We start from the raw sequence: 25,156 nt of genomic DNA, 5'->3' as shown, positions 1-25,156 counted from the left end.
AACCAAGAACCAGAGCCAAAGTAAGGCAGTGGCTGGGGGCTCCAACTGGGAGTCCGCAAAGTATTAAGCCTCATTTCTATCAGATCGCACAGCCTCTCGACAAACACTAACTGTATAAGAGGCAGGAAAAGTTGCTTACTCATTCAATAAGTAATTCAGCAAGCTCCTATTTTGTCTCCAGGCTGTGCCAGGGTCTGGGAACATAAAGATGAACAAAAGTTTCATAGGTTAGCGGGTAGAGTGAAGACCTGAGCCAGAAATAGAAAGGCCTGTGGTTCCACTCACAGGATGTTTGGGGACACCATTTAATATCTCAGAGCATCAGTTTTCATAGCTGTCCTGCGAGGAAAATGTCTGTCCCTTTTGACTGCATATTGCTGTGTCAAGGATCACTTGAGGTAATGTCTTTTTCTTTTTTTAAAAATATATCCTCATTGATTTCAGAGAGAGGAAAGGGGGGGGGGAGAGGGAGGGAGAGAGAGAGAGAGAGAGAGAGAAACATCAATGATGAGAGAGTCATTGAGTGGCTGCCTCCTGCACGCCCCCAACTGGGGATTGAGCCCGCAACCTGGGCATGTGCCCTGACTGGGAATCAAACCCTGATCACCTGGATCCTAAGTCGACGCTCAACCACTGAGCCACGCCCGGCCGGGCAATAGGTAATGTCTTAAATGGATTCCAAGATTACGAAAATTATACAGATCTTGTAACATAGAAACTCACACCTTAAACCTGTATGTTCATATTAACCATTGTCACCCCAATAAATTAAATAAAAAAGGAAGAAAAAAAAGATCATGAAGATTACAGAATTGTAACCTTGATGCTGAGAAGAGTACGAGTGAAGAGTATAGAGGGTCTGACCTCTCTCAGTGGGATGTGTGTCTATCCCTCTGTGACCCGGGCAAGTATTGGTTATCAACTCTTTCTCTTTGAATCTAGACAAGGCCTTGAAATCTTCTCATCGTAGCTCCTCTAGTCAGACGACTAGCCACTCTCGACTGACTAGGACTGACATGTGAGATGAAACCTACTTGCCATTCCTTTTTTCTTGGAATAAAAAGACATGAAACAGTATGTTATGTCAGAATGAAACTGTAGATATGGATTAATTGGATCAAAGTAAATAATATGAGATGTATGTTTTTATAGCCAGTTAAAGGAGATGAAGATCAATGTGACCGAAGCAAAGAAGGAAGAATTAATGGATTGGAGTCCCATCTTTTTAAAATTTATTTTTTAATTATATATTTTTATTGATTTCAGAGAGAGGAAGGGAGAGGAGAGAGAGAGATAGAAACATCAATGATGAGAGAGTCACAGATCAGCTGCCTCCTGCACGCCCCACACTGGGGATCAAGCCTGCAACCCGGGCATGTGCCCTGACTGGGAATCGAACAGTGATCTCCTGGATCCTAGGTCGATGCTCAACTGCTGAGCCACACCTAGCTGGGCTGGAGTCCCATCTGAAGTGTCCTCCTGCCATCTGTAATGCCACTATCACCCTATGTTGCAATTTTCTGTTTCCCTCTGTAGCCTGTGAATACCTATGGGAAGACAATTTTTTTCAGTAGTGTACCCCTACTGTCTTACACAGTGTCTGGTACACAATATGCAGTTAATAAATACTTGTTAAATAAATGCAATAAAAGATGAAGCTTGCCCGGCTAGCATGGCTCAGCAGTTGAGCATCCACCCACGATCCAGGAGATCACGGTTCGATTCCCGGTGAGGGCACATGCCCAGGTTGTGGGCTCGATCCCCATAGGGGGCCTGCAGGAGGCAGCCGATCAATGACTCTCTCATCATTGATGCTTCTCTCTCTCCCTCCCTCTCCATCCCTCTCCCTGAGATCAATAAAAACATATTAAAAAAAAAAGGTGAGGAGGCTTAATGAATGGATAGGACTCAGATGGGCAGAATTTAGAAGGGAGGTTTCTAGGGTATAAGAATATAGGAGCAAAGACTTGAGTCCTAGGAGGCTGATGTGAAGGACTCATGCTCTTCAACACTACTTTTTGGCTTCATTTACTTGGGAGACTGTCTTTTCCCCATAAAACAAAACCATGAAGACCTGAAGAAGTACCACCCACCTTCCAATCACCAGCATATCCACGTTCTTACCCTTGAGCACCTCGTTGATATATTGATTGAAGTAGTCTACTCTCAAGGAATCATCAAGGAGATTTTCACTTTCCCCTATGGGCATGCCATTCCCAGCCAGGTAGATTGGAACTTTTCCTCTTGTGTATTCCAAGGATATAAACCGCAACAGCCTCCTTATACCCCAGGGCACCACGCGAATCCAAGGGGATGAGGTCTGGGGCCAAGTAGGGTCCACGTGTTGTGAGATGCCTCCAATAGTATCGTAGCTGGGGATGCAGGTGTCTTGTTGGGTTTTGCTGATGAGGCGGGAAGTGTAATGGGACAGACCCAGGAAATCAGCGGAGCCTTTCAGGAGCTGCTTCTCTGCTTGGGTGAATTCAGGCAGTTGGGCCACAGGACTGGGGCACTGTTTGTTTATCTGTTGAATCTGGGCCCTCAGGGCAGCTGGGTAGTCTCCATCCACAAAGATAGGGTGTGCAAACCAGCCCAGCATGAAGTGCAAGAAGCGCTCAGCGGCTCTCAGGTCCTCAGGCCTCTCTGGGGATAGGGGTTCTGCCCAGTCTGAGTTGAGCACGATGCCCACTTGCCCCTGCTGCTGTGGGCGATGGTAGCTGTTGTAGAGGTGCCAAGCTCTGGCATGAGCCTTGAGGACCAAGTGAGCAACCTTGTGAAGAAGAAAGGAGATACAGTTGCTTAGTAGCAACAACAGCACTAACAAGCCAACAGCAAGTCAACAACGTCAACAAATTAACACCAATGTCAATAATATCAGCAAGTTAATAACAACAGTGACACTGAACATGTCAACATCAATAACATCAACACTAATGTCAACACTGTCATTAAATTGACAAGTTAACACCGATGTCAAAACATCAACAAGAAGTTAAGACTGATGCTGACAACGTCAACAAGTCAACAATATGGACAGTGCTGACATCAACAACATCAACGCCAGTGCCCCCAATAGCAACAATGTGAAGAATGTCAACAAGTCAGCACTACCACCGAAAGTTAATAGCAACAGCATCAATAACCATATTAACAATAACAGTTGTTAATGAATTCACTCATGTAATCCTCACAACAACTATGTGGCTAGTACAGTTATTATTACTGCTATACAGGTGAGGAAAACAAGATCCAGAGAGGGTATAATGCTGGCAATCTGACTCCAGGCCTGGATTGTCACCCACAATGTTATTCTGCCTCCTTTCTCAATAAGTACTTATTGATTAATTATTCAACAACTAATGGGGAGTGGAGATCATTTTAGTTAATCCACAAAGGAGGGGACAATCCTTTCTACTTAAAATTACCAGTTCTTTCTATTTAATAAAATCTAAAAAGAAACATCATGACCAGGAATCTTTTTTTTAATCCTCACCTGAGGATATTTTTTCCATTGATTTTTTTTGGAGACAGTGGAAGGGAAGGGGAGAGAGAGAAACATCGATGTGAGAGACACACATCAACTGGCTGCCTCCTGCACTCACCCTGACCCCAGCAGAGGATCGAACATGCCCTTAACCGGGAATTGAACCCAGAACCCTTCAGTCTGTGAGCTGACACTCTAACCACTGAGCAAAATCGGCCAGGGCACAACCAGGAGTCTCTTTGTAGACATAACTGGTAGTCTTACAAAAATCAACAGCTTTCCTAGGAGCACCATGAGAAAACAGACAAAAGCAGGGTGTCCGGACTATGACAAGGCTAGATTTAAATCCTGACTCTGTCACTAACTTGCTTATTTTTTAAAAAAATATATCTTTATTGATTTCAGAGAGAGGAAGGGGGGGAGAGAGGGAGAGAAACATAAATGATGAGTCATTGATTGAACCCACAACCCGGGCATGTGCCCTGACAGAGAATCGAACCGCAATCTCCCGGATCCTAGGTCAATGCTCAACTGCTGAGCAACGCCCAGCCAGGCACTAACTTGCTCATTAAACTCAAACAATCTTCTCTGTCAACTTCAGCTTCCTAGTCTGCAAGAAGCAAGTACTTAGGGATCCACAGAGGAGGGTTAAATGAGATTGTACATATAAAGCACAAGCAGAACCTTGGGTGTGCAGAGGAGAGCTTGCTACTGCTCAGCTCCCTTTCCTTATTACCTGAAGATGATGACACTTACTTTTGAAGAATTTCAGATCAAAATATGCCTTAGGAAGTGAAACTCCTGAATGCTTCTCATGTCCCAAATGTTAGTCCTCAACAGGGTCCTAAACTCCAGCAGTAAACTGTGATGCTTCCCAAAAGGCAGGAATGCTTCCCTTCTATACTAGTCAGTGTCAGGCAGGGTGTGCAGTGGAATATTAGACAACCATCAAAAACAGTCACTGTGACTGTGTAGTAACATGGAAAAGTGTTAACATGTCAAGTGAAAAATGGGCACTAGGGTGATTATGATGTGTCAATATAGATTCATCAATTGTAACAAATGCTATGTTGATTATGGGAGAGGCTATGCATGTATGGGGTTAGCAGGTATATGAGATACCTTTGTACTTTCCATTCAATTTTGCTGTGAACCTAAAACTACTCTAAAAATAAAATCTACTTTTAAAAACGGGTGCTAAATTATACTATGCACACTGTGACTATACTATGAATGCAAGGAAGCCCAGCCTGGAAGACTTATGAGAAAAACCTTTTCTTTTAAATTTGTCTTTAATGGTATTATAATGTTCTAACTAATATATAAAAGAATGACTGCAGGAGAAAAGTGAGGTGGACTTTCTCACTGAAGTCTCTGTAGAAAAATCTCAGGACCCACAGCTGGAGGGATAAGAAGTCGAAGGAGTACCCAACAAAGCTGTCATTTAGAATCGAAGGAGAGATAAAGAGCTTCCCAGGCAAGAGAAGGCTAACGGACTTCATCACCACCAAACCAGTATGACAAGAAATGTTAAAGGGACTTCTTTAAGAAGAAGAAGAAAAAGATAAAATATATAAATAACAAAGTGGCAATAACTACATACCTATCAATAATTACTTTAAATGTAAATGGGTTAAATGTTCCAATCAAAAGACACAGGGTAGCTGAATGGACAAGAAAACAAGATCCAAGTGTCCATCAACAGTTGGTTGGATAATAAGATGTGCCACGTATAGACAATAAAATATTACTCAGCCATAAAAAAGAATGAAGCCTTACTATTTGTGACAACATAGATGTTACCTAGACGGTATTATGCTAAGTGATGTAAGTCAGATAAAGACAAATACCATATGATTTCACTTACATGTGGAATCTAAAACAAAAAAACAGAAATAAGCTCATAGATGCAGAGGAGAAACTGACGGTTGCCAGGTAGGATGGGTGTTGGGGGTCTGGGTAAAGACGGTGAAGAGGTTTAAGAAGAACAAATTGGCCCTGGCTGGTAGCTCAGCTGGTTAGAGGGTTGTCCCCGATACACCAAGGTTGCAAGCTAGACTCCCAGTGAGAGCACACAGAAGAACCCACCAATGATGCATAAATAAGTGGAACTACAAATCGATGTTTCTCTCTCTCTCTCCTTCCTCTCTCAAAATCAATAAATACAATTTTTTAAAAAACATTAAAAAAAAGGACAAATTGGCAGTTATAAAATAGTCATGGGGATGTAAAGTACAGCACAGGAAATATAGTCAATAACATTGTAATAATATGTATGGGGTACCTGACACCAAGAGGGTCACTTATAAGTTATATAAACGTCCAACCACTATGCTGTACCTCTGAAAATAATATAAGACTGAATGTCAACTGCAATTAAAAAATTTTTTTTTAATTTAAAAGAGACAGCTCTGGTGTGGGAACGTGTGTTTGGGGTGTGTGTGGAGGGACTGAGCAAAAAAGGAAAATAAAAGAGAGAGCTCATGGACAACACTGTGGTGATTGTGGGAGGTGGTGGGGGTGGAAGAGGGCACAGAGGGGATAAATGGTGATGGAAAAATAAAAGTTTACTTGTGACGTGTGTGTGTGTGTGTATGTATATATATGCCTAAGGAGAAAAGGTTTGGGTGAGTTTCACAAGAACAAAAACAGAAAGATCCAAACCTCTCATTTTCAGAAGTGTCGTCTCTCTTCCTGGTGAACTCACTTGCTGAACAAGAGCAGAATGGAAACTTTGATTTAAGTGCTATGATTTGGGGCATTATATCGAGTCATTTACTCAGCGTTCCAGCTCACTCTACTTGTGGACATTTTGAGATGTTTCCCCAGTTTTCTTATGTGTGTTAGTATCGACTTCTCCGAAAGATTTTAACATCTCGAGGGCATGGGCTGGTATCCTCCTTAACACCTAGCATGGGGCGCAGTCAACACTCACTTCAGAACAAAACCCGAAGTGTGGCAGGGGAAAGCCAGACTAACACATCTGTCCCGAAGAATGTTGCCAGGGAAAGCTGGTGGTTTTCCTGGGAGATTTTGGGAATAAAAGGAAAATGGTGGAAGGAAGCCATATTAAGCCATTTCATATTTTATCTCCATTCTACACATCTCCTTCTCTTGAAATGATATCCTGATTGCTCTCTGGAAATCCAACCCTTCCACCTCCTTGCCTCTCAACCAGTGTGTTGAGGGGTAGAGCTGGGACCTGGACCCAAACTAGTCAGTGCCCCACAGCCCCTCGTCTAGACCAGCGATTGGTCCAGGGGTGACTGTGACCCACACAGAGACCAGGAGTGACAGGGAGACTTGCTGGGAATGACAGAACAGAGGCGAGCTTTCTTTCCTACTGGTCTTGATAGATGAGAGCAGGCTGCTGCCATCTGGCTGCCAGGTAGCCCAAGAAAAAAGCTAACAAGGGGAGCAAGAGAAGAAGAGAAACTGGGTCCTGGTAGCATCGCTGTGGTCTGATGACCTAAAACCAAGACTTTCCAGTTTCCTGAACTCATAAATCCCCTACCTGCTTGATTAAAGCTGGGATGGGTTTTCTGTCACTTGCAACTAAGAGTCCTGGGCAACACAGAAAACTTGCTTCTGAGTCAAGTAGCCTTGGGCTCAAATTCTGGCTTCAAACTAACACACTAGTGATGTCATCATGACCAAATTGTTTCTCCTCCTGAGCCCCAATTTTCTCACCCATCAGTGTTGTTCTGAGGATATAATGACTATATTTAAAGTGCCAGCACAATGTTTGGACAAAATAAGGTGATTAACAATTTATGGTTCCTTGTCTCCCTCCGATTTCCTTTAAAAAACAAAAAGTAAACACTTGCTGATGAGAAGATAAAATGACTTCTTCCACTAACTGTCCTATCTCTTCTAATGAGTAGGAGCTGCAGAGATGTACCTTGAAAGAGGCCACCCCTGGGTCAGAGATGCCTGGGGCGTGTTGGCCAGTGCCGTAGCCTGCATAGCTCATCACCCACGGCTCGTGGAAGGTCACCCACAGCTTCACGCGGTCCCCAAACGTGGAGAAGCAGAAGGCTGCATAGTCCAGGAAGGCATCCACCACGCTCTCGTTCTGCCAACCGCCTCGATCCTGCAGGGCCTGCGGCAGGTCCCAGTGGAACAGCGTGGCCATGGGCTGGATGTGCGAGTCCAGTAGGCTGTCGATCAGCTTGTTGTAGTAGGCGACGCCCCGGAGGTTGGGGCTGTGCCCGTGCCCAGAGGGGAAGATGCGGGACCACGAGATGGAGAACTTGTAGACCTGAGCCCGGAGGCCACGGAGCAGCGAGACATCAATGTCCACCTTGTGGTAACTGTCACTGGCCACGCCCGGTGTTGCTTGGCCCTTGGCAGCCTTATGGGGTCCGAGTTGGTCCCAGACACTTGCCCCTCTTCCGTCCTCAGCCCAGCCTCCTTCCACGTTAAAAGCTCCAGTGGAGACGCCCCAGAGGAAGCCTTCAGGGAAAACATCCTGCAGGAAAGCATCCCTTTCTGCCCTGGACTGGTTAGCAAATGCCTCCCAGACTCTCTGATAGGCAGAGCGGGGTGGTGGGGAGCCCACTGCAGTCTCCGAGTCCCACTGCTGGGCAGCCTGGAGTGTCAGGCTGTCAGTCAGAGAACATGATCTGCTACAAGATTGAAGTGACATAAAAAAACATAGTAAGTAATGACTCTGAGTTGCAAATGCCCCCCAAACTGATGAACAGTGACAATGTGTTTAATCAGTAAAGATTCCAGCAACACTGAGTGGAAAGCCATGTCCACAAAGTCACGGGCAGGAAGTGACTGGTAGGAAGGAAAATTATTATTATCACCCCTTTTTAGTTGAGTTATTATTGCTTCTGGTAAATACTTTACCAATGCTACTGTTCTCTGTATTAACTCACCCCTGAGTACTGTCTTTGGTTTTGATGCCATGCCTTTTTCTTCTTATATTTATTGTTTATAAAGATAGCTAATAACAATGTTGACTTCAATTTCCTGAGCTTTGATTCTGTGCTGGCCACTGTGATAAAAATGTATGTATATTGTCTCATTTAATTTTCACAATACATTTATGACCTAGCTTCTATAATTATTTATCTCCATCCTACAGAGAAGGAAACTGAGACTTAAAGGATGAGTAACTTGGCATCAGGGGCCAGCAGCTATTTTGTAGTTGGTACAAAAGTGTTTCAGTAATTGCACTACTGGTACAGCTCTGTATGTGGACCAGTTAAATACCAGCCCTGGCTGCAGCCTCCTCTCTCCTTCCTGCTGCCTGGATTATGAACATGATGTCAGGACCTCAAGTATCCAGGCTGGACCATGAGGTAGAAGTCTTGTTAAGGATGAAAAGCAACAAGATAGGAGCCTGGATTCCTGGCAATTATATCCACTCTAGACTGTCCATCTTCAGACTTTAATTATGTAAATAAACTAATATTTTTTAAAAAAATGAAAACTTCTCCTTGATCATACAGCTTAATCAAGGTAGAACACAGAATCTGTACTTCTAAACACATATCACTATGTGTGTGTATAGATGTATAGACATTTACGTCCATATACATTTTGTTTTACTTTATTTCAGAAATAAATGCATCTGAAATAAAACATAAAGATGCTCTTGCTATGTGCAATGAAGTCTGATTCTTTCCTTCCATTTTTTTTTTTTAAAACGTTTGCTTTTTAAAGTTTTAAATCAAACCTTTAAATTGATTTCCCAATCTATGGGTCATGTTCTGCAGGCTGGAAAGCACCGCTTGTAGCCTGCATAGTTCCACCAGCAGAGGGCGACCTTGAAGAAAGGTGAGTATAAGTGGGTGCATTCTATCTGGAGAACACACTTGGAGAAAATGGGGTGAAGCGCAAGAGCATCTCCTGTCTGCGGTTCATCATGTGGAGAGGGGATGACACTCTTACTAGGTTGGCCCAGAGTGAAGAACTGGTAGAAGTGACAGGGGCGCTGTGGAGGGACTTCCTGCCCATGAAGAGAAGCCTGGGCCTTCCCAACCTAAGCACCTCCTGTTTTATGAAGCATCAACTCATCCACATTTGCTAGGAAAGTGGTGAGGGGAAATGATGAGCTATAATTGTGAATTATCCAAAACATATGCATGACTCTGGAACACAACAGGGACACCGGTGACACCCACTTCATGCACAGCCTCTGTTGTTCTGACCCTGACTGTCCTAGTTGGATGGAAAGAGGTCTTAAAGAAGCAAACAAACTGCCCCTGGATAAAACAACTGGGAGTTCCGGGTTTGCCTAACATGGGAAGAGATTTAGCATGCAAAGCCTCAATCTCTGCCCAGCCCCTCCAGCTGTCCCTCCTTCAGCTGACCCTCCCCCTGCTCCAAGCCACCTCATAGCACCCTTGATAAGACTCTTTTCTCTTTCCTCTGGGGAGCAGTACTGTGTTTCATGCCGCACTCTTGTTGTAGAGTCATTGATGGGCCTCTCTGTCTCACCTCTGAGGTCTAAAATTCTCAAGTAAGAAAACAATGTTAGTCCTCTTGGAACCCCCTCCACTTGCCCTGCACCCAGCAGGCTCTCCATCAACATCACCTGGCCGAGGGCCTCCCACTGGTGGTTTAACATCAGCCAATGTTGCCTTCATTTCAGGCAAAGTCCTAAGAGATCAGGGGGTTAGAGAATTCTGGAAATGGTATAATGCATCATCTTGTGGTTTCATAATCATCAAGCTCTCAAGGCACCCCTTTTATTATGACCTCTTGAGTTTTGCTTCTGAGAAGACATAGCCCAGCACTCCTCAGCTGAGTAAGTGTGGTCAGGGAGCAGTTCCGACCTATTTGCTCATCGCACTGCTCATACTCCCAGCACAAAGCCTGACCTGTGGCAGCTGCTCAGAGTCTGTTGATCTGAACTGCTGATTGGAAACGAGTTGACAGGACTAAACAACAGAAAGAGATAGAGCACAGGACAGCCAAGAGCTGGGAGAGGAAAAGTACAAAGAGGTGTTGGCGAAAGCCATGCTAGAAACATCTGACGTGAACGGCAAAGAAAACTCTAGCTGAAGGTCTGGGCAGCTGAGTGATGGCCTTTGTCCTTCCTTACTGCACAGTGCATGGAGCTTTCCTGTGTGACACCCCCTTCCCTGTGGAGTGCTGAGGGTTCTGGGGAGCTCCCAAGGCTGGTTCCCACACCATCCTTTTCTCACCCAAGAAGCATATCGGCATATAAATGCACAAAGTCCTATAATTTGGGGGATAACCTCAAATCTGCTCTATTTTTTTAAGAGGCCATTTACAAATTTCAGTACTTTAGTCATTTGTTACGAAATTATTTGCAACCCCACCATAAATTAAAACCTCTGTCCTGAGAGCACCCCTGAGTCAGGATCCTGCAGGCTGCCACAGCTGGCTTCCTATCTCAGCAGTCTCCTTGTGGGGAAGGCGGCTGCGAATGAGGGAGCGAATGCAGAGGACGCACCTCACTTACTCAGATCATAGCTTCAGTGGGATGGTCGGATCTGTCTTTAACCCAGCCTGCTCTGCCACAAACTCCAGGATCCTAAACTAGAAGGCAGGGGTGCAAGTCCCAGCTCTGCCAGTGTGTGCACTGTGTGAACTGCGAGGTGGCCCAGTGACAGGTGAGAATGACAGAACCATGTCGGGCCCAGAGTTAGCAATCAGTGAGAGATGGGTTCTCCCTACTTCCCCTCTGCACCTTCATCTCACTTCTCTAGAATGTCCACAATTAATTCACTGGCCTGAGAGGCAGATGACAACAGCTGCATGAGATTATACACGTGAAAGAACAGCAGAGTATTCTGCAAACATAAGTTACGGATGGTTGGGCAGGAAATCTATATTACCTTTCCTTGGCATTTGATGTACAGTTCAAGAACATATTCATGTCAGACCCAATGGTGAGCGCTTGGCCTTGATTGATGGCTGTAAGAGAGGAAGTTCAATGAACTCTGCCTGAAGCCCAACAATGTGCACAATGCAATAGTTTTCCTCACTCATACAACAAACCCAACCTCCAAGCAATGGTTCCAAGCCCCTCTGGAAAATTCCATGGGCTGAGTATTGAAGGAGGTCAGAAGTGGTTTCTACCTGCTTGTGACCTAGAACAGTTCTCAAACTCTGTGTGCATCAGCATCACCTGCCGAGCTTATTAAACACACATAGCTGGACCCTCTCCAGAGTTTCTGATAGGCTTCTGATCAGATGTGGGCTCAGGACTGGGAACGTCCAGCAAGTTCCCAGGTGATGCTGATGCTCCCGGTCTGGAGACCACACATGGAGAACAAATGATTTGGAAAAAGTCGAATATCAGGAAGGGGTGGGCTTTAAAAACAAAACTGTAGTCAACTATACATTAAACATAAAATCAACCATTTTAACCATTAAGAAAGGGATGGAACGTAAGAACAGCAATTGCTATGCCATGAAAGGTGAGTTAGGTAAGGGTTATTAAGTGGTATATATGGATAAGTCTCATGAGGCCTGTGAAGCCAGCACTGGTTACAAGTGGTGGGAAGGACACTACTGATTTGTCCCATAGTCTGACCTTACAGGGTGACTGGGCTGAATACCAGGGAACAGGGAATGTGCCCCTTGACCCCTTCCTAAAGTGTCTAGTGGCCCTCAGCCCCTGATGCCTTAATAGACCCCACTTTTCCCTTGACCTGATTGGACCAGGAGCAATCTCCTGAACCACTCCAACCAATCGGATTCATTCTCAAGAATCTGAGATATTTAGGAGGTAGTCCATGAGCTGCAGGTCCTAGACCTAAAGTCTTTGGTCAGGTACCCACCAGGGCCAAGTGCAAGTTGACATAATGGGGAAATGAACAAGGGCAAGCAGAGGGGGCTGTCTGGGGGCAGAGAGTCAGCCCTGCCAAGGGGTGCAGAGGTGAGAAACCTTGGGGGGAGGGAGACAGGCACAGATCAGTTCCCATGCTTATACCTGACACCTGAGGCCTGATGGTCTTTATTTCCATAAGACCAAGGTGTCCTTGGCATCCCTGAATAGAACCTGTCATCTTTCCTGGGTCAGTGGGAGCTAAGGGACCAACAACAGGAAGGCAAGGGACACTAAACCCATTAGAATGGGCTCTCAGACCAACTCTCCTTGGGTCCCTCCTCCTACTGGAACCCCAGACTTTCAAGACTGCTACCCCCCAAATCAGTGCACCAAATGTCACTCAAAGCCTCTCCAGCGATGGGCCACTCACCTTCAAAGAGGCTGAAGAGAAGCCCAGCTCGGTCCTTCCTGGTGGAGGGGCAGTCCTGGAGTTTTAGATTGAAGATGAACACTTTCACTTTTGGCTCAATAGTCTGAAAAAGATAAAGGCCAGTAAGTGAATGGAAACTGCCTAGAATCAGTCTTTTGATAACAGGGACAGATATTTCAAGATGAGAAGCTACGACTACTCAATCTGGTTTTGGAAATTACCTCTAGCCATCTCAGCTAATAAAGGGAGCTGACTCTAGGCTCTGCAGGAGAAAGAGGTACACTTTTCTTTCTTTTTAAAAAAACCCTCACCAGAGGATATTTTTTCCATTGCTTTTCAGAGAGAGTGGAAGGGAGAGAGAGAGAGAAACATTGATGTGAGAGAGACACATAGATTGGTTGTCTCCCACATGTGGCCCGGGTGCTGGGATCAAGCAAGCCTGCATCCGAGGTACATGCCCCTGACTGGAGCCAAACCTGAGGCCCTTCAGTCCACGGGCTGACGCTCTAACCACTGAGCCAAACCTGCTAGGGCAAGAAGTACGCTTTTCAATAGCATAGGCCACCCTCCCCACTGACCCATCTGTGCCTTCATCTCAGGCTTCCGAGGCACCTCCTGGAACGAGGTGCTGTGTCAGGACCAGGACGAGGCAGTGCACTCTGATCAGGGGCTGTTACTACAAGAAGCTTAGTCAGGCGCCACCATCACAGTATTTATGGATGTTTGGGCTTTGCTTCAAGACAATCTGGTTTGGGAGGGGGAGGTAGGGTACAGAAGAAACCAGATCAACCACAATATGATAGGCTTTGAAACTGGGGATGGGTTCATTATATGTTTCTTTCCACTTTTGGTAAGTTTGCCATTTACCATGGCAAGAAGACAAAAGGAGCTGTCTTCATTAAAAATGGAGCAGGTATAATTTTTTCTCCCATTTCTAGCCATTTTGACATCAAAGGAAACATCTCTAGGATGACGCGTTGACTTCACTTTAAATTCCTTGTGGGAGGTTGGGTTTGGTCATTTTTCTCATGCTAAATTTTTCCTCCTGAGTTGTTAAAGGCCACTGAGAGATACCAACAGCAGCTACTTAAAAAGGAGCCACGCACATCCTTTATTTTCTCAGGGAATCTTTATTTTCCCTAGGAATGTCCCTTCCTCACAGGTGAAATGCCTTCAGCGCTGAGAGCCGGTAACTTGACAAAAACCACAGTTAGTGGAGCAGCGACTCACACAGCCTTGGGTCAACGTAGGGCAGCTACACACTAAGGGAGCCCAGCCATTCTCCTTCCTGAAAGGTCTGCACAGTGGGGCGGCTGTCCTGCCATCACAGGAATGGAGGAATCGTCTGCTGAGTGAGGAACTCCCTTGGCGAGCAGAGCCTTTTCTAATAAGTGGATGTGGGCTCCTCTCGGGTACCCCCCGCAGAACCTGTGGACATGCTGTGGCTCTTCAGCATTGTGCTGGCCCTGAAGATGTCCTCTGGCCCTAAGACACCTGCATGCTGGTGGCAGGAGAGGCAGCTGAGGGTTCCTGGGGCACACAGAGAGGCATGCAGGTGCTCTGGGGAAAGTGGGAGAACCTGGGAATGGGTGGGAGCTCCTGCTCCTTCCTGCCCTGACTTCATCTCCTCCCTTGCAGCCCATGGGAAGAGGCCTCTTCAAGAGCAGAGTGCGGGACCTGGGATGAGGAGAGAGGGCAGGTCAGGAGAAAGTGGCGGGCAGCACAATTCAGGTTCCTGTGGACACAAGTCAGCCCCTCTTCGTGGGGAGAGCTTGGCTGTTCTTCCTGTCCTGGGCGTGGTAACTGTGGGAAATGCTACCAGGCATGTAACTAACACCCCAGGGGGGACAGTCTCCTCTCCAGCTCAGTCCTCTCCTCACCACTGAGTGATCAGAGTGGTCATCCTGCACCTTTGGGGCGTTTTCTGAGCTGCAAGGGCAACATCTGGAGTTTAATTCCTACCTAAGGAAACAAAAGGAGTGAAGAACCTTTGCGGGAGTGATCAGTGGCCGCTGTTTGTCCAGGGGAGGTTTTACTATTGGCTGGTGGGCCATGAACTGGGGGTTCACAGCTTTGTCCAGGCACTGGTGGGAGCAGGGCCTCTTGAGAGGGTTGTGATGTAAAAAGGGAAACTGTAACCCACATTCTCCAGCAGAAACGAAACCAGAGCTGTGTGAGTGCCCTACCTGCATAACCCTGGTGTTTCCAAATGTCCCCGAGCCTCAACCCCATGGGCTCTGGTGGATCCTTGATGGGGGCCAGAGACAGAGCTACTCACCACAGGTGTGCAGGCCTCAAAGGCCCCACAGTGCTGCCTGAGGCCCAGAAACCCGGCAGCCAGCACACAGCGTGGGCCTGTGCTCTGGAGAGGTGTTTACAAAACCAAAGGAATCAAAAGGGCCACCCTAATGAGAATATTCCCAACACCTTGGGCTTATTAAGTTGTTGCTGTTAACCCTCACCTGAGGATATTTTTCCCATTGATTTTTAGAGAGTGGAAGGGGGGAAAAGAGAGAGAGAGAAACATTGATGTGAGAGAGTCACACCAATTCGTTGCCTCCCGCATGCACCCCAGATGGAACCTGCAGCCTAGGTACGTGTCCCTGACCCGGAATCAAACCTGCAACCATTTGGTGCACAGGCCGATGCTCTAACCACCGAGCCGCACTGGCCAGGGTACCTTGGGCTTATTTTTGTTTTAGAGAGGTGGTGTAGTGTTATGAGAAAGCCCAGGCCCAATTTCAGTGTGGATGTTCACTACCCAGTGTCTGACGTTAGTTCAGTGTCTCAGTCTCAGGTGTGCTGAGAGGGGTGGAGAGAATGTGAGGATAAAGTGCCCACCCAGTGCCTGGGGTACAGCAGGCACTAAAATCCTGGCAGCTAGTGCTCCAATGTCATGAGAAGACATCTGCTACCTTTAATGAGATCATCATCTTATTTGTAGATAAAAAAAGCAACAGCATTTACACGGCCAGCTGGAAACACAGGGATGTGGGGATAGGACCGATGTAGATTTGCCCATGTCCAGCTCCTGCCTCAGGAAAAGCGGAGACTCTGCCTAGCTGTAGCCCTGAGGGCTTGAGGTTACTGAGCTTGGCGTTTAAAGGAGTAACTCCTCTGACAATCCATCCTCCTTGGTGGTGGACGTGGTGGCTCAGGACTGAAAGCAGAGGCCAGTGGCTTTGTGTGAGAACCTGAGAGGCTGGAATAAGGCCTGGGTGAGCACTGGTGGCATCTGCGGACAGGCCGGCAAGAGAGCAGCTCTTCAGGGGTAAGTGTAGGCATCCTGCTAGGACTCGGGAGGTCGAGAGAGAAACTGCTGGGTATATAATCAGTTATACCATCAGGAGATAGGGGAGCAGTTGGGACTTCAGGGAATTCAGCAAGGAAGTTGCACAGCAGTGACCAAGCATAGGAGAGACAGCTAAGAGTGGGTAGGAGACGCCTAACATATTTTCTCTAAGGTGTCAGAACCGTTAGACTTGAGAAAAACACTAAGTACAGGAAGAAGGGGCCTGAGGTTATAGGAAAGTCCCGATTGCTGGTATCTGATTTAGCAGACCTGGCTGTGAACTCTTTCAAAAAAAATTGTGGTAAAATACACATAACACAAAATTTACCATCTTAACCATTTTTAAGTGTACAGTTCAGAGGCATTAAGTACATTTACACTGTTGTGCAACCATGAGCCAAATCCATGAAATAGCCTATTTAATCCAGAATTTTTATTCTCAGTGGATTTCTACACAAGAGAGCAGGAGATGCATGTAAACACTTACAGTAACAAGCCGATTCCCACTATCCTCCCCAGGGAAGACCGCCCAACCTCTCAATTTTCTCTAGCGATGCTCTCAGTGGGAATCTCCCAGACACAGCTCCACAGGTCTGCTGACTGGGGGGCAGTTCAGTTTACATGTCAGCCCAAGCGTGAGATGCCTAATACGCTCCAGGAACTGTTGCCTCTCATCTTCAGTATGGGAAAGGGCTCAGCTTACCTGCAGTTCCCTCAGCTGCTGCAGCAAACTCGCCCCGCTTTGGCATTCATAAGACAAATCGAGAGAAAGGAAATCGACTGCGTCCTAGAAATAAGGAAAAAGGGGGTATCTGAGAAAAGCTATTTCAAGACGAAGAACTTCTCAGGGGGCAGAAACAAGATGGTGGTGTAGGTAACAGCTGCACCCGCAGCTTCCCGCAACCACATCAAAATTACAACTAAAATAAGGAACCACCATCACTCAGAACCTGCTGAGATCTGGCTGAACAGAATCCCCACAACCAGGGAACTGAAGCAGCACCGAGACTGGGAGGAGGGGCGGAGACGCTGGAGGATCGGGACTGAATTGGAGACTCGCCGCAGGCCCACACCTAGTGCCGCCGGTTAAACCCAGGAGGGAATCTCGGTGGTGGAGGTTTCCCGGAGGAGCGAGGGGTCCCAGCCCCACACCAGGCCCCCAGCCCAAGGTTCCAGGGCTGGGAAGAGACGTCCCCACAACTTTGGGCTGTGAAACCAGCAAGGACTGTCGCTGAGGGTCGCGAAGGCTGCGGGAGCCCCAGCAGCTCCTCTTAAAGGGCCCGGCACGGACTCACTAAGACACGATCCCTGAGCCCAGCGCCGGGCAGCAGCTTGAAAGGACCCGGGACACTCGGGGAGGAACTAACCTGCCTGAAACTGGGGTGAGAGGTGAAGGGGCAGCTTCCTCCCGGGCAGAAGGGCTGGCGGAGGCCATGGCTCCTTTGGCGAGTCCTCCCCGCACACAGCCCGCAGGCAGGCACCATATTTGAATCGCCAGCACCTGATTCACACCTTTGGCCCCGCCCCGTGATTCCCGGAGGCCCTGCCCCTCCCTACCTGCAGCTCATCCAGGCCATTTCCAGGGGCTTTTCTGTGCAAGTGGCCTCTCCAGCCTCATGCTTATGACTTTCCTAAAATCTCTCAAACAGGCAGCAGTGTGACCCATACAGCTTGGTAAGTGGCCCCAGGCCTGGCACTAGTGGCAGCCTGCACTGGCTCACAGCTTGGCCTCTCCTGGGCACCTCCAAGCCCAGCACAATAGCAGCCAACTACGGTTTGCTGAGTAGCTCATGCTGGGTGGCCCTGGGCAAGGCACTAGCACAGGCTCACTTTGCACCTCCCGGGAGGCCCCAGACACAGTGCACCTGGTGGTCAGACTTGACCACGCTGGATTACAACCCTACCACATCCAGGAGTGACACTCAAGGGGGGCACTTGGTGAACGCCAAAGCTCCACTGAAGTAAATCCTGATCCCTAGGGGTGTCTCCAGCACAGCAGCTCTTTGGTTGTAGTTGCAGCTGGTCCTCACAGCTGACTGGCCTGGGAGTCAATTTCTCCCAGTGACGCCAACAGCAACCAAGGCTCAACTACAATAGGACAGTGCACACAGCCCACACAGGGGAGCACCTAGAAGGCCCAGCTCAGGTAACTGGGGAGGCTGAGCCACTGGACCCTTCAGGAAACCTACTACACAAAGCCACTCTACAGATTCCAGGAGACATAGCAGCTCTACCTAATACATAGAAACAAACACCTGGACGCAGCCAAAATGTGGAGGCAAAGAAACATGTCACAAAGGAAAGAACAGAAGAAATCTCTAGAAGAGGAACTAAATGAAATAGATCCAAGCAAGCTAACAGATACAGAGTTCAGAATTTTGTTTATAAGGATTTTTAAACAGACTATTAGGGAAATAACTGAGAAAATCGATAACATAATATTAAGTACCAATTTGAAATGAAGGCTACACGAACTGAAATGAAGAATAATTTACAGGGAATCAACAGTAGAGGACGCTGAGAATCAAATCAGCAATTTGGAACATGAGGAAACAAAAAACACCAACCAGAAGAGCAAAAAGAAAAATTAATCCAGAAATATGAAAATAGTATAAGGAGCCTCTGGGACAACTTCAAGAGGCCCAACATTCGTGTTATTGGGGTGCCATAAGGGGAAGAAAGAGACCAAGAAATTGAAAACCTATTTGAAAAAATAATTACAGAAAACTTCCCCTACCTGGGGAAAGACATAGACTTACAAGTCCAGGAAGCACAGAGGGTCCCAAACAAGAGGAACCCAAAGAGGCCCACAGCAAGACACATCATAATTAAAATGCCAAAGGTTAAAGACAAAGAGAGAATCTTAAAAGCAGCAAGAGAAAAGCAGTTAATTACCTACAAGGGAGCACCCATATGACTGTCAGCTGATTTCTCAACAGAAACTTTGTAGGCCAGAAGGGAGTGGCAAGAAATATTCAAAGTGATGAAAAACATGGAACTACAACCAAGATTGCTCTACCCAGCAAAGCTATCGTTTAAAATAGAGGGTCAGATAAAGAGCTTCACAGACAAGGGAAAGCTAAAGGAGTTCATCACCACCAAACCAGCACTACAGGAAAAGTTGAAGGGTCTTCTTTAAGAAGAAGCTAATGAACAAAAGAATCTGATGAACTAAACAGATCCAGAGACATTGACACATGTAACAGAAGATTATATTTCAGAGGAAAGGGGGAAGGAGGGTGGAGGGAGGGAAGAGATTAACCAAGGAAGTTATATGCATATATGTGTAACCCATGGACACAGTTAATAATGGGGTGAAGGCCTGGGGAGGGGGTGAGAGTGAAGTGGAGGGGCGTCAATTGGGGGGAAAATGGGACACCTGTAATACTCTCAACAATAAAGATAAATTAAAAAAAAAAAAAAAGAACTTCTCAGAAGTGTTCTTTTTGTTTGTCCCCCATCACTGAATACTCCAAAGCAGGGTTTTTCAATGAAAGAGCAGGTGAAGGAGAAGCTGGGGATGGAGTGAGAATGTGTATGTCTCTGTGTGTTGTTGGGGATGGAGTGAGAATGTGTGTGTGTCTCTCTGTGTTGCTGGGGATACATCATCTATGTACTCAGCAAAGTGCTTGGCACACAGTAAATGCTCAATAACTGCATATGAGTAAACAAACAAGTGAATGAATGAAGTGCTGTGTGCCACACAAGGTGGATTCTCACCAAGCAGGTAAGCTCTAAGGAGGGAGTCAGAGGTCAGGGCTGCCCTGGGCAGCACCCTCCTCAGAGTGGCTCCCACTTTGCCAGGGTGGAGGCAGTGCAGCCCTCTGCCATCACCCACAGGCTCGCCAGTGATCTTTGCAGACCCTCCTGGGGTACTGAGTTTTGTTTTCATTGTGGGCTATAGCCACTGACCACTCTCAGACCACAGTTTAAAGTCCACCCCAGGTGGCTCTAGCCTGGCCCATACTATTATCTGAAAGCACAGCTCCCATGGCCCTGGTCTTCAACATCCCCACCCATGCTCCAGTGAAGGACATACCCTACCCTCGGCCCTGTCTCTGGCCTGCATGCACTCTAAGACTCCAGATTCACAGTCTAAACATATAAACAGGCCACTGTGATTCCCTCCCCACCCTTCTCAGCACCAGTTTCTAGTCATGACTAGATCATTGCCTGTCTTCTTCCCCTCATGGATGATAGGTTCTTTCAGAACAAAGACTGTGGTAATGGCCCTGAGGACAATCGTGTGTACTGTGGACTTGGATAACTGACTCACACTGGAGCCCTATGGCTTCCCAGTCAAGTTCTCATCTGTGTTTACTAACGTCCCACAAGCTGGCTCCACTTCAGCGGGACCACTCCAATCTCCCGCTCCCTGCCCACTCAGCTCTTGTTCTGTCAACTCCACACAACACACAGCCATTGAGTTTCTACCTTGAAATCACTGTGCTGGGTACAGTGGGTGGGGATTCATGTTCAAAGATGAATAAGATCCACAGAAGCTGACAACTTTTAATAGAGAGTGTTAGTAAATGCACCAGTTACATGGAGAAAAGGCAGAAACTGAGCAGTGCTATAAGGCAAGTCCACAGAGGGGTCCTCAGACCTGGGAACTGGGGGCACCTGTGAAGCCCAAGGCTGTCCTCAGCCTCTGTGAGCTTTACTAGCACTCCAGGTGATTCTGATAAACACCAGAACCTGGGAACTGCTGTCCAAACAAATGGCTACGGGCTTTTTTCCGGTGGGGAGAGACCACAGCAGGGTGAGCGAGGGAGAGAGATTGAACGAGGCCTCCTGATGAAGCCCACCTCCACACAGACCTGAAGGATAGGCAGGGTTTTGTTGGGAGAGATTTTTTAGGAAGGCTGGCAGGATGAGCAGGGAGACAGGAGAGCAGGCAGGAAGCAGAGCACACGCTAGGAAAGAGGTGAGGTCAGAGAGGGAGCAGAGGGCCTGCCTGAGCGGCACTGGCAGGCCCTGTGGAGTTTGCACCAATTCAGGGGATTGTAACTTCCCAGCGGGGAACTGGGAAAAACTGTGCTTTTGGAAGATAATTCAGAAGCACAACATGGCACGGATTAGGGAGGGGCAGCCAGTGCAAAGGCTATTGCTCTACCAGCTCTTTCCAGGTCAGCACTTTGGTCTCCGAGTTCATGAGTGATAGCCGTTATTGCCCCTTGTAAATCAATTCAGATGGCATTCTGGCTGCACACGCAGCCTTGGCGCATGTTATTTACAGCTTATTGTGTCTGGATTGTGAGTTTCTGAGCAGGTAAATCTGAAGGCCAGCCGCTGACAGGTGGGGCCTCCATCCTATCGCAGATACAAGCCGGTGTCTGTCACAGGCAGCTCGGTTCTGTGCACGGCCTGCCGAACTACAGAATCAGCTCTTTTTCCTGATGACTTTCATTTCCACACTGCCCAGCAGCCAGACCTACAAGGGCCAATGCTTCTTAATTCTCAGGTGTTTTAACTTTCCTTATTATAATCACAGTTTAAAAGTTACATTAGAGGAGGTAGAAACCAGGATGGGTACTTGAGGGAGCACAATATTTATAAAAACAAACCGTGACCCTAGCACCTGTTTTGCTATAAAGTGACCTCTCTTCTAATAAGCTATTTTGGACACTTTTAATAAAATAATCAGAGCAAGCAGCGGCAAAAGCTGACATGTGGCCAAGTAAGAGCTGAGGCCCCAGCAAAGGAGATTTTGTTTTAAAGTCATTGTGAATCTACAGAACGTATACCACCCAGAAGACACTTATACAAATGTCAATCAAGCCAAAGGACAAAAACAGCTCTTTTCTAAAATGAAAATGGCAGCTTTCCTCAGATGTTGCAGATGCTGTTTCTTGGGCTGTCCTCACCTTGGCAAGGGAAGAAGTGGACGCTTCTAGCAGGAGCTCGGAGACCGCTTCCGCTCGCAGGACCACAGACAGCTTTCTGCCTGAAACCAACCAGGGGAGGAGACACAGGTGAGCGAGGCAGGAGGCTGCGGCCACGGAGGCCGCGTCAGGACTCATTTCCTACCGGACTTTCTATTCCATGGCTCCTGATATAAAAAGGATTGCTGAAGAAATCACTCACATGGCTTAACCCTAGCGGAAAGACTTTAGAAAATAAGGCGGCTTACAAAATGTCCTTTAGAGAATGTTTCACATGGACCGGGACTCTGAAATGCAGGAACTTCTCCAAGGCAGGGGCTCTGGGGAGCTGCTGTGACCTGTCTCTATTCTCTGTATGAACATCAATTCAGCCTCTACTGTGCACTGAGGGGAAAACGATGAAATATAAACATACACAGCTCAAACCCACTTGCTTTGGCATTTGATCACCTAACAGTGCTGCTCGAATCTGTGTGCTCAGTGCTGCCTGCTTGTCAGCAGATGGGTGGGCCCAGGAACCGGTGCGTTTAACAAGCTCCCGGGGTGCTTCCAATGCAGCGGTCCTCGGACCGTACTCAGAGCGCGCAGCTGTGGGCTTGGATCCTCAGTGTTTGCACTGCTCTCTAAGGCTTTGATGCACTTCAGTCTTTCTCACTGGAGTGTGTGCTCCACGAGTAGCAAAACGTAAATGTGTGTTTAGTCCCTCCAAACATCAAGCTTAGGGACTGGGTGCATGGCAGGTGCTCAGACCTGTAATTTGAAAACACTAAACAAAAATTGAACAGAACCTCAGTTTGAGACTATGTGCCCTGACTTCTCTCTTTCATCCAAATTCTTTACAGGACAGAGATCTTCCAGTCAATGAAACCACCACTACCAACCACTGCCAACTACAAAGTGCTTATTTTGATAAGCGTAATGGGACTTTGAAATCCTTTGAGCAGGGACTATCACCCAGACACATTTATTTCTCATTCTGATAAGATAACGCTGTTCCCAGTAATTTATTGATTGTGCCAATGGCTCCATTTTACCTTTCACTGATTTCCATGCTTGTCTATCATCACATCAGCACACAGAGAACATTTGTTTTCAGTTTGTGCTTAACATTTAAAAATGTACAATTTAGCCCGGCTGGCGTGGCTCAGTGGTTGAGCGTCGACCCATGAACCGGGAAGTCAGGGTTCGATTCCGTCAGGGCGCGTGCCCAGGTTGCGGGTCCGATCCTCAGTGTGTGGGGGGGTGGCGTGCAGGAGGCAGCCGATCAATGGCTCTCTCATCATTGGTGTTTCTATCCCTCTCCCTTCCTCTCTCTGAAATCAATGAAAACATTTTTTAAAAAAATGTACAATTTAGTACCATCTCTAGACCAATGAAACGAAACAAGGGTACAGTTAATCGCTAAGCACAATTAACCCACAAATCATTTCTGTTTGACTTTACAAACTGTTTTTAGAATTTAGACTAAATAAATGTACCTAAAGTTCCAGAAATTCTCATATCATACCAGATGATAAAACTTCCCCGATATGGCTTATGCTTGCACCTGTTCCCATTCTTAAAGAAGTGTAAAATGCAGATTACTCAAAGCTAGGCTCTCACTCTAGGCTTGCAGTTCATGTTTTCTGTGGGACTGAAAGAGGGTTCATTACTCAGGTTTAAGATAATTTATCTTGTAGTTATGTGGTTAAAATAGGTATTCATGTCTACAGGACTCAAAATCAGTATTTGTTGTAAGTTGAGAATTAGCTGTTTTAAGCCTGGGTAGAAAATCACTGCATAGCACTGTGTAAATTCCTGTCCCTCAGAGGCATTACTAGACCTCACTAAAGGATCAGCTCATTTCTGTTTCCACGGTAAAGGGAAGATATTCCCCCCAAAACCATTGCAACCTTCCACACAAAATAGCCCGTTTCCATTTGCTCCTTTCCCTTTTGGCCCAGATGCTTCAATAAAAGGAACCTGGTCAACACTGAACTGCCAATATCAATGCTTCCAGCCACTACGGCCAGGGGTGGGTGGGGTAACTGTTACCCCGATTGTGTCTCAGAGTTGTGCAGGTGGAGGACGCCGTGTGCTAGTCTACTCTTCCAGTGAGAGAAGAGCTCTCCTTCCAGCTCTGCCCAAATCCTCTCTTTTGTAGGCTTCTCTGTGCTGGCACACTGAACACATCAATATGGGGTTTATAAGGCATATAGGAATATTAGAAAATAACTTTTCAAAAACTGTGGTAAAATATAAACATAAAATTTACCATTAAAAAATTTTTTAAAGTGTACAGTTCAGTGGCATTAAGTACATTCACACTGTTCTGCAACCATCACCACCATCCATCTCCAAAATTTCCCACCCCAAACTAAAACTCTGTATCCACTGAACAGTAATTCCCTGTTTCCCCTCCTTCCAGCTTCTGTTCTTCTTCTGTTCTTCTGTCCTACCCACTGTTCTTCTTTTTGTCCGTGTGAACTCGATTATTCTTAGTCCCTCACGTAGGTGGAATCATATAATACTTATATTTTGTGGCTGGCTTATTTCACTTAGCATAATGTCTTCTGGGTTCATCCCTGTTGTAGCACATGCCAGAATTTCATTTCTTTTTAAGGTTGAATAATATTTCGTTATTTGTATAGCCCACATTTTGTGTACTTATTCACCCATCCATGGGCATTTGGGTTTTCCCCACCTTTTGGCTGCTGTGAATAATGCTGCTATGAAAATGGGTATACGAATATCTGTTCAAGTCCCTGTTTTCAATTTTTGGGGGGGTATATACCCCAAAGCGCTAGATCATATGGCAATTCTATGTTTAATTTCTTAAGGAACTGGAACACTGTTTTCTACAGTGGTGACATCATTTTACATTCCTGCCAACAGTGCACAAGGGTTACAGTTTCTTTATACCCTCACCAGCACTTGTGATTTTCTTTTCTCTTATTAGTAGCCATCCAAAGGGTGTGAAGTGGTACCTTGTTGTGGTGGGTTTTTTTGGTGTTTTTTTTAATCTTGTTGTGGTTTTGACTTGCATTTCCCAGTGCATCTTTTCATGTACTTATTGGCCATTGGCATGACTTCTTTGGGGAAAAAATATCAATTCAAGTCCTTTGCTCACTTTTAAATACAGTTGTTTGTTTTGTTGTTGAGTTAGAAGTTTTTAAAATATATTCTGGATATTAATCTCTTAAATATATGATTTGGAAATATTTTCTCCCATTCTGTGGGTTGCTTTTTCCCTCTGTTAATAGTGCCCCTGGATGCACAAAAGTTTTTAATTTTGATGAAGTCTAATTTATCTACTTTATTTTTTTGT

General features: G+C 46.4%; 1 protein-coding gene across 2 annotated transcripts in view; it reads right to left on the bottom strand.

The window, feature by feature from the left end:
• The window catches only part of LCT (lactase), a 48,889-nt gene that overhangs the window by 18,689 nt on the left and 5,044 nt on the right, over positions 1–25,156 (bottom strand). Inside the window, exons 2-7 of one of the 2 annotated variants that reach the window (XM_087819433.1) lie at positions 21,832–21,911; positions 16,668–16,751; positions 12,673–12,775; positions 11,305–11,383; positions 7,386–8,112; positions 2,125–2,770 (exon numbers count right to left, since the gene is read on the bottom strand). In XM_087819433.1, the coding sequence (XP_087675559.1) occupies positions 2,125–2,770; positions 7,386–8,112; positions 11,305–11,383; positions 12,673–12,775; positions 16,668–16,751; positions 21,832–21,911 (1,719 nt within the window). The remainder of the gene's footprint in view (positions 1–2,124; positions 2,771–7,385; positions 8,113–11,304; positions 11,384–12,672; positions 12,776–16,667; positions 16,752–21,831; positions 21,912–25,156) is intronic. The other variant, XM_087819434.1, reaches the window with a different exon arrangement.

This window comes from Miniopterus natalensis, chromosome 8 (assembly GCF_054644295.1).
Source record: "Miniopterus natalensis isolate mMinNat1 chromosome 8, mMinNat1.hap1, whole genome shotgun sequence".
Classification (NCBI taxonomy): domain Eukaryota; kingdom Metazoa; phylum Chordata; class Mammalia; order Chiroptera; family Miniopteridae; genus Miniopterus; species Miniopterus natalensis.
The sequence above is the reverse complement of the archived record's forward strand: the minus strand, read 5'-3'. Positions and strand labels throughout refer to the sequence as shown.